The sequence below is a fragment of the Rana temporaria genome, chromosome 1 (genome assembly GCF_905171775.1).
Source record: "Rana temporaria chromosome 1, aRanTem1.1, whole genome shotgun sequence".
NCBI lineage: Eukaryota > Metazoa > Chordata > Amphibia > Anura > Ranidae > Rana > Rana temporaria.
The window spans coordinates 521,137,057-521,153,323 of NC_053489.1; the positions used below are offsets into that span (position 1 = coordinate 521,137,057).

Here is a 16,267-nt window from a genome sequence, read left to right on the forward strand (position 1 = left end):
CGGGCGGTATTACCGCAGTTTCCCATTGTTTTAAATGGGAAGGATTGGTGAAGGTGCGGTGAAGGAGCAGTATACATACCGCTCCTCTCACCGCTTCAAAGATGCTTCTAGCAGGAGATTTTTTTCTCTCCTGCCAGCGCATCGCCTCAGTGTGAAAGCCCTGGGCTTTCACATTGAGAAGGCTGGGCAGGAGTTTTTCAGGCGGTATTTAAGCGCTATTTTTAGCGCTGTACCGCCTGAAAAACTCCTCAGTGTGAAAGGGGTCTAAGGCTTTGGTTGAACATTTGCCAGTTTCTTACAAAATTAATACACAACTGGGTGGAGTGTAGCCGCCAAGATTTTAACACATACAGTTTAACTGTAACTGAATATGGAAAACATAGAATGCAAATAACATAGTTATGGGGCAAAAGGCAACATAAGTCTCTGAAGTATATTTGTTTTTCTTGTCAGACAATCAAATCATCTCCATCTAAATGCAACCAAATCAAGTATCATCCCAAATGTTTTGTGGTCAGACAGAAATCCAGACCTCCCAGTGTCAAAACATTGCATTATCTTTTGAATTTCATAGCTCAATTCGAGTTTTGATGTAAATGTAATAAAATTGCTTATCTGAGAACAAACTGACATTTGAGGATTTATTTATGTATTTCAGTTTTACAAGAACGCAAAAGATTGGTGGCTGTTTGGCTTCTATTTCTGTGTACCCCTGGCATGCACTGGAATTTTCTATACTCTAATGACATGTGAGATGCTACACCAAAGGAAGGGAAGTCTCCGCATAGCATTGAGTGAACACCTAAAACAGGTATGTAAAAACTAGACTAGAGCTATGTCAGTTTATATTACGATTAGACTAATTATTATTTTGTATTTTATCTCATTCTCCATATTCTATATTTTAGACCTCTTCTGACATAAAACTATCAAAATGGGTAGCCTATATTTTTCCTGTTGGTAGGGTGGCTATGCTCATTCACTCCAGTGTATCTATTAAAGAAGCCATGGTTTTTCCAATGTCTTCCTATTTTCATCCGTATTACATGGGGGCTGGGGAGATTAACAGCCATCAAAAGAAAGATAAGATTGTGCTTTCACTTCAGCTCTCCCGAAGTGACAGGGACACAGCATTTCTGGCAAGGTCAACAAGTATTTTCTGTACTTGCCCAAAAAACAGATTGCAGCCACTACATCTTAGGCCCCGTACACACGACCGAGTTTCTCGGCAGAATTCAGCCAGAAACTCGATCGGAGCTGAATTCTGCCGAGAAACCCGGCCGTGTGTACACTTTCGGCCGAGGAAGCCGACGAGTTCCTCGTCGAGCCAAATAGAGAACATGTTCTCTATTTCCTCGTTGTTCAATGAGGAAAGTTGGCTCGCCAAGATCCTCGGCGGCTTCACACAGAACTCGACGAGCAAAACGATGAGTTTTGCCCGTCGAGTTCCTCGGACGTGTGTACGGGGCCTAAGAAGTGGTGAGCTGAAATATACAGCATTTTTGTTCTTAAATTTAGATAACCTTTAGGTGATTTTACAATGCATTGCATTCCATTTTCTACACTTTTCTATGGATTTTAACACCTTTCCAGCCTATAGCAGATTGACGACCAGGTGGGACATTTGTCCCTCTGAGTGGATGTCATTATGATGTCCTCTCAGAAGGCGCTGCTCGCGCTGGCTGTGGACACAGCTGATGACTGATCAGTGTACCGGCTCACTGGCAGTACCACATGACCGTTGTGACCAATCACAGCAGGTCACATGACAGTTGTAAATAATGGATAGCTTCCTTGTATGCCATCCATTGTGTACAATTGTGTTGCTAGCTGTGATTGGTCAATGTGATCACATGGCACAGACAAGGCCAACCACAGTCTATCTGTACCATATGATTAGCTTTGGCCAATCACAGCTAATCACAACAAAACAAACTGAATTCATTTGTTTCATTCAGGAAAATGCTTGCTTATAGCAATCGATTGACTGCTATAAGCAATCATAGTAAAAAAATAAAAACAATCCTGATCACTTCCCCAGAGTAGTACAGTGTTACTATGGTAACTTTATTGCTATGGTCACAGTGTGTGAATTTTTTTTATAAACAATAAGAACCAGTCAGTGTCCCTGGTCACCTCCACACCAGTTATATGATCACACTGTACTAGACTGGTGACAGTATGTAAAAAAAAAAATTAGGACTTTTTTTTTTAATTTCTTAATTTTCCAACAAATGATCACAAAAAACTTACAATGCCTCTTACTAAATACCTTGAAATGTCTACTTTCCAAAAAGCGGTAATTTGAGGGATATTTGTACTGTGTCCTGACATTTTTGGGCCTCAAGAAAGGAGATAGATTGTCAGTACATCAGTCAGTACATCAGGATTGAACAATTTATATATATATATATATATATATATACAGGGCTCAAAATTTGCACTCGCCTACTCGCATTTGGCGAGTAAACAAATGAGGAGGGCGAGTAATGACAGGGCTGTGCTATTACAGGAATGTATACCATGTGTCTCTCCGCCGCGCACAGGCTCGCAGCGAGGATATTGCAATTCATACAGTCAGCCACCTAGGTCCGCCCCTCTCACCCTCCTGCCACACATCCCCGCCCAGGGTGGGTGGGGATTGGGCGGTGGTGTCATGCTGGCCGTTCCAGCCTCTCCTAGCCCTGGGACAGCCCGCTGGCATACTATAAAGACTAACAAATCACTGTCCGCACTAGCCCGCACATACCTTATTATCACTGGCCACTCTCCTCTTCCAGCTCCTCCTCCTCCTCCGAGTGTAGTCTAAGATTGGAGGAGAGCTGTCACATGAAACAGAGGAGAGCAATCATGTGACCAGCCGAGAAGTACACAGAATGACACAGTATGTACGAGTGATTGTTTTAAAACTTTACAGTACGCTGGAAGTGCTGACCCAGGAGACTGGGGGGGTCTCCTGGGAGTGCAAGGGGGCTGTAAAATGTAAAGGAGCTGTGTAATGTGCAGGGGGAAAATGCTGTGTGATGTAAAGAGGAGCTACATAATGTGCGGGGATCTGTGCAATGTGCGGGGGGGGGGGGGGGGAGGCTTTGGTCTGTGTAATGTGCAGGGGATGCTTTGGTCTGTGTAATGTGCAGGGGATGCTTTGGTCTGTGTAATGTGCAGGGGGGGGCTTTGGTCTGTGTAATGTGCAGGGGATGCTTTGGTCTGTGTAATGTGCAGGGGATGCTTTGGTCTGTGTAATGTGCAGGGGGGGGGCTTTGGTCTGTGTAATGTGCAGGGGATGCTTTGGTCTGCATAATGTGCAGGGGATGCTTTGGTCTGTGTAATGTGCAGGGGATGCTTTGGAATGTAAAAGAGGCTGTGGAAAGTTTTTTTCCTTAAACTTCCCTCTTAAAATTAGGGTGCGTGTTATACGCCGATAAATACGGTAATTTCTGGCTTTTAAAAAATAGAGCTTTCTAAACTTCACCCCGTCCCCCACTACTACTTGCTTAAGAAAAGGGGGTGTAGTTACAAGGAGGTGAGCGCAGTGGTCGGACTATTTTTTGTTTTTCGGGCGGATGTACATAAGACCGTACCGCACATTGCTCTGCTTTTTAATTAGTCCTAGCTGCCGCTACTCACTGCCTTCCCTGGCGGAGTAATACTTCAATGCCTCCGCTCCACCTCCCATCCTCATGTGCCGACTGCCGAGACTGATGTGAGGCACAGGCGGCTCTGTGGCTGGCAAGGAAGCAAGAACCTGGACACCGTGGCTGCAGTACACACATTGAGTGGAGCCCAGAGGATAGACTCCTCACTGTATATCGCTTACACACAGCATGGCATGTTATGATCATCAGCATTATGATACTCATGCAGGCAGCAAAGTCAGCATGTGCTCTGTAATGGATCTGTCACAGTGTGTCATATTGCTGTTGGGTGCTTACTTTGTTATGGCTGTACTGGGTTATAGTTTGTAACGCACAGTACAGCCAAAGTCAGAACCCAAAAGCCATTTGACACGGACAGATCCATGACAGAACACATGCTGACTGTGCTGCCTGTTCATAATGCTGGTGAAGACGAAGTGAGATGCTGCTTTACACTTGTATTTGGGGGACAGTAAACATGTGCCCCCAACCACTTCCCTTTAACCATGTGCTGGATGGGGGGTGGAATTGGAGGCATAGATTAATGGATGGGGTAGGGGTGTGTGATTTGGAGGTCTGAATCATATCTATGCCTTCAATTACACCCATTCCCCCTCTCAATCCTGTACATCTATGCTTTCAAAATTCTTCCCAATCCATGATATCTATGCCTCCAATTCCACCTTCACTCCCCTAATCTATCATACGGTATGATAGAATGGGGGGGGGGGGGAGAATGGTGGTGGAATTGGAGGCATAGATATCATGGATTGGGAAGAATATTGAAAGCATAGATGTACAGGATTGGGGGAAGATTGGAGGCATAGGTGTTCTGGAGAGGGGAGGTCAGAAGATGAGGTGTGTTGGTGGGTTGTTGGGAGGGGGGTGGGGAATTGTAGGGAGAGATATGCTGGGAAGGGGAATTGGAGGTAGGCATGTACTGGGGGAGGCGTTGGAGGTAGGGATGTACTGGGGGAGGCGTCGGAGGTAGGGATGTACTGGGGGAAGTGTTGGAGGTAGGGATGTACTGGGGGAAGTGTTGGAGGTAGGGATGTACTGGGGGAAGTGTTGGAGGTAGGGATGTACTGGGGGAGGCGTTGGAGGTAGGCATGTACTGGGGGGGGGGGGGCGTTGGAGGTAGGGATGTACTGGGGAAAGTGTTGGAGGTAGGGATGTACTGGGGAGGCATTGGTGGTAGGCATGTACTGGAGTAGGCGTGGGCATGTTTAGGGGAGGGGCGGGGGAACTGGTGGCGAGTAACTCTTAAGGTCTGGCTAGTAGTTCAGGACTTGAAATTTTGAGCCCTGTGTATATCTATCTATATATATATATATATATATATATATATATATATATATATATATATACCATAGTTTGTGGACTCTATAACTTTCCTACAGACTAAATAATATACACCAATTTGGGTTATTTTCACCAAAGAAATGCAGCAGAATATATTTTGGCCTACACTTATGAAGAACAATTATTTATATGCAAAATGTCATAACAGAAACAAAGAACATGTCTGTTTATTTAGCAAAAAAATAAATAAAAACCCAGTTCTATATACCACCAAAAGAAAACTCTATTTGTGTGAACAAAATGATAGAAATTTAGTTTGGGTACAGTGTTGCATGACGGTGCAATTGTCATTGTCAAGTGCGACAACGCTGAATGCTGAAAATTGGCCTGGGCAGGAAGGGGGTAAAAGTGTCCGGTATTGAAGTTTAATATGCAATTTCTATGTGTGTTCTCTGTAAACTGCAGCAAGCTGAGTTTTATTTTTTTTTAAATGGAGCATACAAAAAAAGTGTGGATCCAAATTGGTCATAATTAGCTTTATTGCAGAGAAAGGCATTCATGTACAATATGAGCAGTCTGTTTCATTAAAACAAAAAAAAAAGAAATTTGTGAATATGTAGATTGTCTGTGTAATTGATTTAACTGTGAGACTGAATAGCATCAAACAATATAAAAGACTATGGATGCAAGGAAGTAATATAATATGTTCAATGTCTTCACAGCGACGTGAGGTTGCAAAGACTGTGTTTTGCCTAGTCGTGATATTTGCCCTGTGTTGGTTTCCTCTGCATCTGAGCAGAATCATCAAGAAGACCGTGTACAATGAGCAGGATTCAGGACGCTGTGAGCTTCTCAGGTAATCTGCAATTTGTAAAATACTAAGGGCCAAATCCTCAGCCAGGCGGCGTAACTTAACTTTCAGCAGTTAAGTTACACTGACTTAAAGTTTTTACCTAAGTGCCTGATCCTCAAAGCACTTACGTAAAAATTTCAAGCAGTGTAAGTTAAGTGCCGCCGTCGTAAGGCGTTCCTCCTCTCCGGGGGGCGTTTACAATTTAAATGAGGCGCGCTCCCGCGCCGGCCGTACTGCGCATGCGCGTGACGTCATTTTCCCGACGTGCATCGCGCGAACGTAATTGACGCCGGGCGGCTTTGTGGATTGCGACGGGACACTAAAGTTACGACGGGTGAAAAAAAGACGCGCCGGGAAAACAAATAATTTTAAAAAAAAATGACAGCGTCGCTCGGCATGCATTCCTGAGGGAGAACTCCATGCCAATTTTCAATGAAAAAAACGGCATGGGTTCCCCCTCAGGAGCATACCAGGCCCTTAGGTCTGGTATGGGTTGTAAGGAGACCCCCCTCCGCCGCAAAATTGACGTAGGGGGTCCCCCTACAATCCATACCAGACCCGTATCCAAAGCACGCTACCCGGCCAGCCAGGAAGGGAGTGGGGACGAGCGAGCGCCCCTCCTGAGCCGTGCCAGGCCGCATGCCCTCAACATGGGGGGGTTGGGTGCTCTGGGGCAGGGGGGCGCACTGCGGGCCCCCCCACCCCAGAGCACCCTGTCCCCATGTTGATGAGGACAGGACCTCTTCCCGACAACCCTTGCCATTGGTTGTCGGGGTCTGCGGGCGGAGGCTTATCGGAATCTGGGAGTCCCCTTTAATAAGGGGGCCCCCAGATACCGGCCCCCCCACCCTAAGTGAATGGATATGGGGTACATCGTACCCCTATCCATTCACCTGGAGGCAAAAAGTAAAATGTAGTAAACACACAACACAAGGCTTTTTAAAATATTTTATTATTCTGCTCCGGACGCCCCCCCTGTCTTCGTTATTAGCTCAATTACCAGGGGGGGCTTCTTCTTCCGCTCTCCGGGGGTCTTCTCCGCTCTCCGGGGGTGTTCCGCTCTCCGGGGGGGGCTTCTCCGGACTCCGGGGGGGCTTCTTCCATCTTCTCCCCTCTTCCGCTCTTGACTCGGCGAACCCCGGTTCTTCTGCAGATGTCCGGTGCCTTCTTCTTCAGCGCTGGCTGCCTGCTATGTTTGTGTGTTAGCTCGATTTCAAACAGGCAGCCGGCGCGGTCTTCTGTGATGTCAGGGTCTTCTGGTCTTCTGTTCTTCCGATGTTGCCTCGTCGCCTGTTGTCGCTGTAATGATGGAAGCGCGCCTTGCATCACATTTATATAGGCATCGCCGTCCCATCATGCTCCGGCAGGTACCCACGTGGTGGGTGCCTACCCACGTGCACCCACCACGTGGGTACCTACCGGAGCATGATGGGACGGTGATGCCTATATAAATGTGATGCAAGGCGCGCTTCCATCATTACAGCGACAACAGGCGACGAGGCAACATCGGAAGAACAGAAGACCAGAAGACCCTGACATCACAGAAGACCGCGCCGGCTGCCTGTTTGAAATCGAGCTAACACACAAACATAGCAGGCAGCCAGCGCTGAAGAAGAAGGCACCGGACATCTGCAGAAGAACCGGGGTTCGCCGAGTCAAGAGCGGAAGAGGGGAGAAGATGGAAGAAGCCCCCCGGAGTCCGGAGAAGCCCCCCCCGGAGAGCGGAACACCCCCGGAGAGCGGAGAAGACCCCCGGAGAGCGGAAGAAGAAGCCCCCCCTGGTAATTGAGCTAATAACGAAGACAGGGGGGGCGTCCGGAGCAGAATAATAAAATATTTTAAAAAGCCTTGTGTTGTGTGTTTACTACATTTTACTTTTTGCCTCCAGGTGAATGGATAGGGGTACGATGTACCCCATATCCATTCACTTAGGGTGGGGGGCCGGTATCTGGGGGCCCCCTTATTAAAGGGGACTCCCAGATTCCGATAAGCCTCCGCCCGCAGACCCCGACAACCAATGGCAAGGGTTGTCGGGAAGAGGTCCTGTCCTCATCAACATGGGGACAGGGTGCTCTGGGGTGGGGGGGCCCGCAGTGCGCCCCCCTGCCCCAGAGCACCCAACCCCCCCATGTTGAGGGCATGCGGCCTGGCACGGCTCAGGGGGGGGGGGGGGCGCTCGCTCGTCCCCACTCCCTTCCTGGCTGGCCGGGTAGCGTGCTTTGGATACGGGTCTGGTATGGATTGTAGGGGGACCCCCTACGTCAATTTTGCGGCGGAGGGGGGTCTCCTTACAACCCATAACAGACCTAAGGGCCTGGTATGCTCCTGAGGGGGAACCCATGCCGTTTTTTTCATTGAAAATTGGCATGGAGTTCTCCCTCGGGAATGCATACCAAATGCCGTCGCTTGAATGGGCCTTTACAAGGTGTGACTAACTTTACACCTTGTAAAAGCAGCCCTAGTTTTACACCAGGCAAACTAACACTTACGGCGTAAAAACTAGGTACAAAAGCTTTGAGGATCGCCCTAAGTGCTAATTTGCATACTAACAGAGGCATTTCGACTCGAAATGCCCCCAGTGGCGGATGCGGTACTGCATCCTAAGATCCGGCAGTGTAAGTCCCTTACAGATGTCGGATCTTCTGCCTAACTTAGGAAAACTGCTTCTGAGGATCAGTTCCAAAGTTAGAACCAGAGATACGACGGCTTACGCCGGAGTATCTCTTTTGTGGATATGGCCCTAAGTCTACATTAGTCTAATTTGCATAGCCTTAGGGCTCTTTCACACATGCGGACCGTATCTCCGCTTTTTCATCTATCAGTGTACGGATGAAAAAGGGACATATATTGATCCCTATGAGATTGCGGTTGTCAGAGGATGAACATCCGCTGACACCCGATCTCATCTGGGTCCGCAATCCTCCGATTCTGCAGACGGAGGAAAATCCTATTTTTCCATCTGTCTGCGGATCGGATCGCCCCCCATAGGGGAGAGCGGAGATCTGACAGGGCGGTCCCTGCACAGTGTGCGGGTACCGCCCTGTCATCCGAAAGCTCAGCGGGGATCAGTGGAGCGATCCCTGTTGAGCAAGTGGAGGTTCACAGGGCGGATCATCACGAATCCCTCCCGTGTGAAAGAGCCCTTTGTCTAAAATTAATATATTTTTTGGACAACATGGCAACACATAGCTATAAAATTGGAACATCAAGGAATTTATTTACTAAAGGCAAATAGGCTGTTAATTTTGCAAGGGAATTTTCCCTTAGCTTAGTGAAAGTGATGAAATTGAACATTGCAAAGAATACCCAATCACATGCAGGGAAAATTTAAAAAAATAGTATTTTTGCTTGCACATGATTAGATGATGGAAGTCAGCAGAGCTTCACTTCATTCGCTTGCAAAATGCAAAACTCCCTTGCAAAATGCAACTTCCCTTGCACAGTGTACAGTCTATTTTCTTTTAAGCTCCATTCACATATATGTGAATTGGTTGCGTTTTGAACCGTATCCAATTTGCATGACATGTGAACCAAACCGGCTTTCTATGGAGCCAGTTCACATATATGCGGTGCAGCGGCAGTGCAAATTCACTGAAAATGTAAAAAGAGACCTGTGCATCTTCTGAGCATTGCAGTGTAGTTCAGATGCGCATTCCAGGCTCATTGCCTTCTATGGGAATGCATCTAAATCACACATGTCATCGGTTTTGAACATGAATGGAGTAAGAAAATTGCGTGCCCCCCCCCCCCCAATCCATACCAGGACCTTCGTGCCTGATATAGATATTAGGGGGAACCCCACACAGAAATTAAAAGAAAACAGTGCGGGGTCCCCCTTCCGAATCCATACCAGACTCAGATCCAAGCATGTAGCCTGGCAGGCCAGGAAAGGGGAGGGGACTAACAAAGTGCCCCCTCTCCTGAACCATACCAGGCCACATTCCCTCAACATGGTTGGATGCTTTTGGGCAGGGGGGCTCTACCCCCTCCCAAAGCACCTTGATTTTGACAGGTACTCTCTACCACTTCTGCTCAGATCGCCTAGGAGTTTGATCCCTCCCCTTACCCCCTACCCTCTTTGCCTTATGGTATATGTCACAAGTCCGTCAAGGCTGCAGGAGCCTTTTACAAAGAGCAGCTTGCGCATGTGCAGTAGGAAGCCGGCTGTGAAGCTGCAAGGAGTCATAGCCGGCTTCCCTTAGTAAACATGCCGGCTCCAGAGACCCAAAGACCAGTGAAGAACTGGCCCGGGTGAAGACAGCACTGGATCCCTGGACAAGTGAGCGTTTTTTTTTTTAAAGTCAGCAGATACAGTATTTGTATCTGCTGACTTTGATTTTTCTTGGGGGGGGGGGGGGGGCTGAACATTCTTTTTAAAAATGCAGCAAGCTTAAGTTGTTTTTAAAACAGTTGTCAAGGTTGGTAAGGTCTAAGCAGGGTACCTAGGCACCAAAATATATTTTTTAAGGTGACATTGCTCTGCTGATGCTTGGAACATTCAAGCAGTGGGTAAACCAGAAGTAAATGCCTCCATTCACCCCTGAGTGCTGACACAGTAGCTACTGCATGCAAGAGCTTTTTGCTATTTGTCTTCAAATAAACCCAAATGCTTATCTTGGTTTTCACAAATGACCTACAGAGCTGTTTATGCCCAAAGAGGTATCACTGCTCTAAAAAAAAGTTACATGTGAATATATACTCAGACATCACGGGAGTGTATATGCATAAATCATAGAGTTACAGCTTTATGGTGGAGTCCCATTAGATGGCTTCCTTTTAAAATGTTTAAAAGTATTATTCACATGCAGCTACTGAAGTCAAACAGATGGGATGTGTTACAGGATAATACTGTCAGTTTCATTCCCAGCAAGATATGATTCGCACTGGTGTGTTTTGGTTTAAATCAATGTCTGTCTCCAAATGTTCTGTACTGAGACTCAGATAATTATATTAAGATGCAATACTGAAAATTGGGACGGACAGCAGTTTAATTGTTTTTTTTTTTCTTTTGATATTTAGCTTTCTGCTGGTTATGGATTTCATCAGCATTAACTTGGCAGCATTAAACTCTTGTATTAATCCAATTGCGCTCTACTTTGTAAGCAAGAAGTTTAAAAACTGTTTCCAGGTAAGAAACTGTTCAGTGTCTGTGAAACTGGTAATTTTTCCGACAAGGTGAATGGAGTTCATGTGTTTGTTCTCAGAAAACTGTGAATATCAAGAACCACGTGACCTTCTCCTTTATACTGATTTACAAAATTGTTGCAAATGATGAAATCGCACATATTAAAACACCAATTAATACAGCTATTTATACATAAGAAGAGTTTGGATGAGTAGCTGAATTTGCCTCCATACCAGCACTCACTAAACCCCTTTAAAAGTTGATCCGTCATACTCGCCTGCAGTGCACATTATTGTCACTGTAAGGCCTCGAACACACGACCGTTTTCCTCGACAGAATCCATCAAGAAACTTAGTGGCAGAGCTTTTTTGCCAAGGAAAACGGTTGTGTGTATGCTTTTCATCGAAAAAACGTTTTCCTCGACGGGAGTCTCAATTTCCTCGTCGTGTTCCTCGTCGGGCTGGTTTTCAACGAGAAACACGATTGTGTGTATGCTTAGAAACCCGCGCATGCTCAGAATAAAGTATGAGACGGGAGCGCACCTTCGGTAAAAGTAGCGTTTGTAATGGAGATAGCACATTTGTCACGCTGTAACAGACTGAAAAGTGCAAATCATCTCCTACCAAACTTTTACTTAACACGCAGTAACATGAGATTAGCAAAAGCAGCCCCAAGGGTTGTGCCAGTAAAATCGAACTTCCCCTGCTGTCGTACGTGTTGAACGTCACCATGTTTGAGAACGACGAGATTTGGTCTTGACAGTGTGTATGCAAAGAAAGCTTGTCAAGTTTCTCGACAAGCCTTACAAGGAACTCGTCGAGGAAAACGATGTTTCAATTACGACGAGTTCCTCGGTCGTGTGTACGAGGCCTCACACTAATGGATTGCTAACAAGAACTGAGAGATGAGGAAAAGGAGTTAAGGCATAAACTGGTCATACAGAGTAGAATTTTGTACAAAATGTTGTATTGTAACAACATTTGATCAATTTCTAATAATTTCGGAGGTGAAACCGACGTTCATTTTCTAATACAGTGACTAGAAAAATTCATAGACGCTATATGTAATTTTTTTCTTGAACAAATAAACTTTTGACAATGTATGGAGTTTTTCATTTGTGAAAGTCCATTAATTCAGAAAAATTTATGTTAAAAAAAAAAAAAAATTCAAGCACATTTGAATGACATTTGCCATGTACTGAGAATTGTTGTATGGATGTTTTTACAAATTTAGTGTTTGTTCACAAATCTACCAGTATATGGCCAGCTTTACTGTCCAATCAACAAGCTAGAGGAGAATGCTGGACCATGGTGGGCTACCTATTAGAATAAAGCAAATTACTTGTTTGATTAGAAATTTAAACTTTAAACTCTTTAGTTTTAATTTATTTAACACATTTTCAGCAACAATAAAAATGTTGCATTGAGTGCAATAGTAAATGGCGCATTTACTGTATTTATTGGTAATATGGAATGTTTTCTTAGATGATCTGTAAATGGCTCAGCAACAAAAAAAATAGGGTAACTGAAGTGTATTTTTTTAAAATAAAATTCAGAGAGACTGTTCATCTTATTTTTTTACTTTACCTTTGTCAAGTAAAATAAGTGTCACCATTTCAAATTCCAGATCATTGAGTTTAAACAGTGCAAGTGATGCATAAATGCAAAATGTAAAGTCTGTCTCTGGCCATTAGCTCCAGAACAGTTTAATCATAGATACTTTAAACACCCTTTATAGAGCCCAGATAATGGTATGCCAAAACCCCTTTTATCTTACTCCATCTCAAGTTTTCAGTATATACTGTATATTTAACAAAAAACATATAAAGCAGAGAATGGACCAACATTCAAACACAGATTATTATTTTTTATTGGAAATGTGCTATAAACCTTTGGCTGCTCACAGGTTTCCCGCCAACCACAATTTCTGTCAGATGATTAAAAATGTGAATGTTGTCTAGTATAATTTATAAATATCTATGCATTATATAATTATGTAGACATACACAGACAATGGTAACTTTTTTTATTCTTTTCTTTTTTTGTTATTTCAGTCATGTCTGTGCTGCTGTTGTCAATCAAAGACCCTGACAAGCACATCCCCCATGATTGTAACGAGTATGCAGTGGAAAAATCATGACCAAAACTACTACATTGCAGACAGGAGTATTCACAAGGACAGCCTCAATTAGCCACAATCGTCTGCACAACAAGACTTTGAACCACACCAAAAAAGTGGTTACTTTCTACAAAGGAATAAACTTCTTATGTAGTTGAAGAAAAGTAAATATCCAGGCAATGCTGGAGCCATTGTTCCATTTTAGAGATTTACTGGACCACAGTCAAATCTAAGCTGCAAGCATATGCTCACCGTTGGCTGTAATACAGTCTTTTATGTCTAATGCTCGGCAGTGTGAGCCATTGGACAAATGTTGTTCTATGGACTTCTAGGTGGTGATGGAATGTGCAAAGTTATACTGACACACAGCCACTTGTTTTGTCAGTGTCGAAGATACCAAAGAATCTAGAACCAGGCTTTGTTGAATTGAGTGCTGGCAGCTTCTACATATCATGTTCCCGAATTATATTGAATGTACTGCTCACCCTACTGTCTGCAGGAGGGTGAAAAAAAAAAAACAGTATTTCTATGGAGTTATTATATAAAACTATAATTACTTTGTATATAACAATTTTTATTTAACATATATAAATATGTATATTTTTAATTGGAATACATAGAGGATTGTGAGATATTGTATAATAGCATGTGTTGTACTGGCATTTTTCTGGCACACTAAAATTGTAGACATAAGATATGCATTTTATGGCACTTCAGTATTCAGAGACCCACCATCTATGTGCAAAAAGGTGGTATTTTTTTTTTTTTTTTTAAGCATGGCAAAGGGCACATTAAAGTGTGTTTTAAGGACAACAGTGATTTTATTTAGAGGGGTGTTATGCATAACTGATCATTGTTACTGGTCAAATGGCATATATTTGTCATAAAAAAAGGGGATTTAAAATCTCACTATAAAAATGATTACAAATTCTCCCTGAATATTTTTCATTTCTAAATCCTTTGACAACAGTACATAAAAGAAGTCAGTAAAATATTTATTTTCCAATGTAATGAGTAAGGAGCAGCATTAGTCTTGTGTAAAAAAAGAAAAAAAAAAGGGGAAGAAAAGAATATAGAGATGTTGTCTATAATAACCAACTGTCTAATATATTTCTAGTGAAAGTGAAAGGAAAGCATGCATCCTAATTGTTGATCCAGGCAATATTTATATAACAAAAAATATATAATGATATTGAAACCTGTAAAGATGATTTAAAGTACAAGTTACCATACCTTAAAGAATCATAATTCATATTTATCATCAACGTCTCTACAAAATAACTTTTAAGCAGCTTTTGAATACAGTTTGAGATTCAATGGATTTGGAATGATAGTTAAGTGATTATACAAATCCACTCTAAATATTCAGCATTCCTAGAGTATATCTGTTAAATCCTACAATTTGTTAATTTGGGGGGGGGGGGGGTCCTTTTCAAACGAATAAAGTTGTTTAAATCAAGATTAAAAAATACCCTCACCCACCTAAATGTCAATGTATTATAAAATAGTTTTTAACAAAGTGTTAAGTCCAAAAATGACTGGTCCCACTCCTTGAGGTAACCTTATCTAGGAGACTACAGAATAAGGAGTCTCTCAGAGATTCATAATGGTACTGGAGAGTCATATCCTCAAACTCAATGTTGCTCCATTTTCTAATTGATCAGAAAGAACATCATTGGCTAGGGTATCAATTTATGTACCCCAAACAAGAGAACTCTCTGGTGCCGCCTTACAGCAGATAAGGTTTGCAAAGATGCACTTTAAGTGTTCACGGAAATGATAAAATATGACATTTGTTCATCACATTAACACATGATGTAAATGTACTGCATTGCCGACAAGTTGTGCCTAGCACTAATACAAGTACTATGTTTTAAAGTGATTGTAAAGTCTCTTTTTTGTTTCAATAAAAATAACAAACGTCAGCTTACCTGCCCTATGCAGTGGATTTTCACAAAGCAGACTGGATCCTCCTCTTTTCAGGTCCCTCTTCTGTGCTCCTAGCCCCTCCTGTTGAGTGCCCCCACAGAAATCAGCTTGCTATGGGGGCACCCAAGCCGAGTCACAGCTCTATGTGTCCATTCAGACACAGAGCTGTGGCCCGGCCCTGTCATTTCTCTCTCCTGATTGGCTGATTGACTTTGATTGACAGCAAAGGGGAGCCAATGACATCATTGCTGTGACTCAGCTAATTAGAAGGGAGATTCTCGGGTGGCTCAGACACTCGTGGACATTACTGGACAGAGATGGACCCCAGGTAAGTATTAGGGGGGCTGAGGGGGACTGCTGCACACAGAAGGCTTTTAATCCTAATGCATAGAATGCATTAAAGTGGAGGTCCGCCTAAAAAAAATATATTAAAAGCCAGCAGCTCTAAATACTGCAGCTGCTGAATTTTAATGAATGGACACTTACCTGTCCAGGGTGCCCACGGTGTCGGCTGCCCCGCCTCCATCCTCAGTGAGGGAATCAGGAAGTAAAGTGTTGCGGCTTCACTTCCCGGTTCCCTACTGCGCATTCGTGAGTCACACGGCGCGTCCTCACTGGTCCCCGCTGTCTCCTGGGACCAGTGTGTTTTCCAGAAGACAGCAGGGGGACAGGAAGGGGCGTGACTCCCACGGGAGTCTATGCCCGGAAGTGGGTGCAAATACCTGTATTATACAGGTATCTGCACCCCCTCACCCCTGAAAGGTGCCAGATGTGACACCAGAGGGTGGGAGGGTTCAGAAAAGTGGAGGTTCACTTTTTGTGTGGACCTCCACTTTAAGATAAAAAAAACCTTCTGACTTTACAACTCCTTTAAGCATCATTATGTACATATGTTGCCATCTAGTTTTAGATTATGTTTGGTTAATGCATCATGCCGCCTACTCTAATTAGGAACAGACTTGTGTCCCGTTGGAGAGGCAATACTGTTTTTGCAGTTGGTAAAGGATATCCCACATGTTTTCTATTAAATTCAGTATGTATTTACAGCTATATGCACACATTAACCTATGCTCTGGGGATACATTTTTGCAGTTGCCTAATCAAGGAGGAAGGTTTTTCAACAGACCTCCACAAATGCTACTTCAAAGTGAAAAACAGCACACAAGTTCCATCCTATAGGTTATTTGTGAGCAGACCTACAGTGTTTATAACATTTATGTAAACATACTTTCCTCACTGATTTATAGATGTTTACTAATTTTGGTACATTATGCATCACATATACTTGATTTAATTAGCTAGACT

At 43.7% G+C, this 16,267-nt stretch overlaps 1 protein-coding gene across 2 annotated transcripts in view; it reads left to right on the forward strand.

Moving 5' to 3' along the window:
* The window catches only part of EDNRA (endothelin receptor type A), a 91,754-nt gene extending 76,796 nt beyond the window's left edge, over window positions 1-14,958 (forward strand). For both annotated transcript variants that reach the window (XM_040331787.1, XM_040331795.1), the window contains exons 5-8: window positions 659-811; window positions 5,660-5,793; window positions 10,810-10,918; window positions 12,969-14,958. In XM_040331787.1, coding sequence (XP_040187721.1) covers window positions 659-811; window positions 5,660-5,793; window positions 10,810-10,918; window positions 12,969-13,106 — 534 coding nt within the window. In that variant the 3' untranslated portion in view covers window positions 13,107-14,958. The remainder of the gene's footprint in view (window positions 1-658; window positions 812-5,659; window positions 5,794-10,809; window positions 10,919-12,968) is intronic.
* Window positions 14,959-16,267: the final 1,309 nt, after the last annotated feature.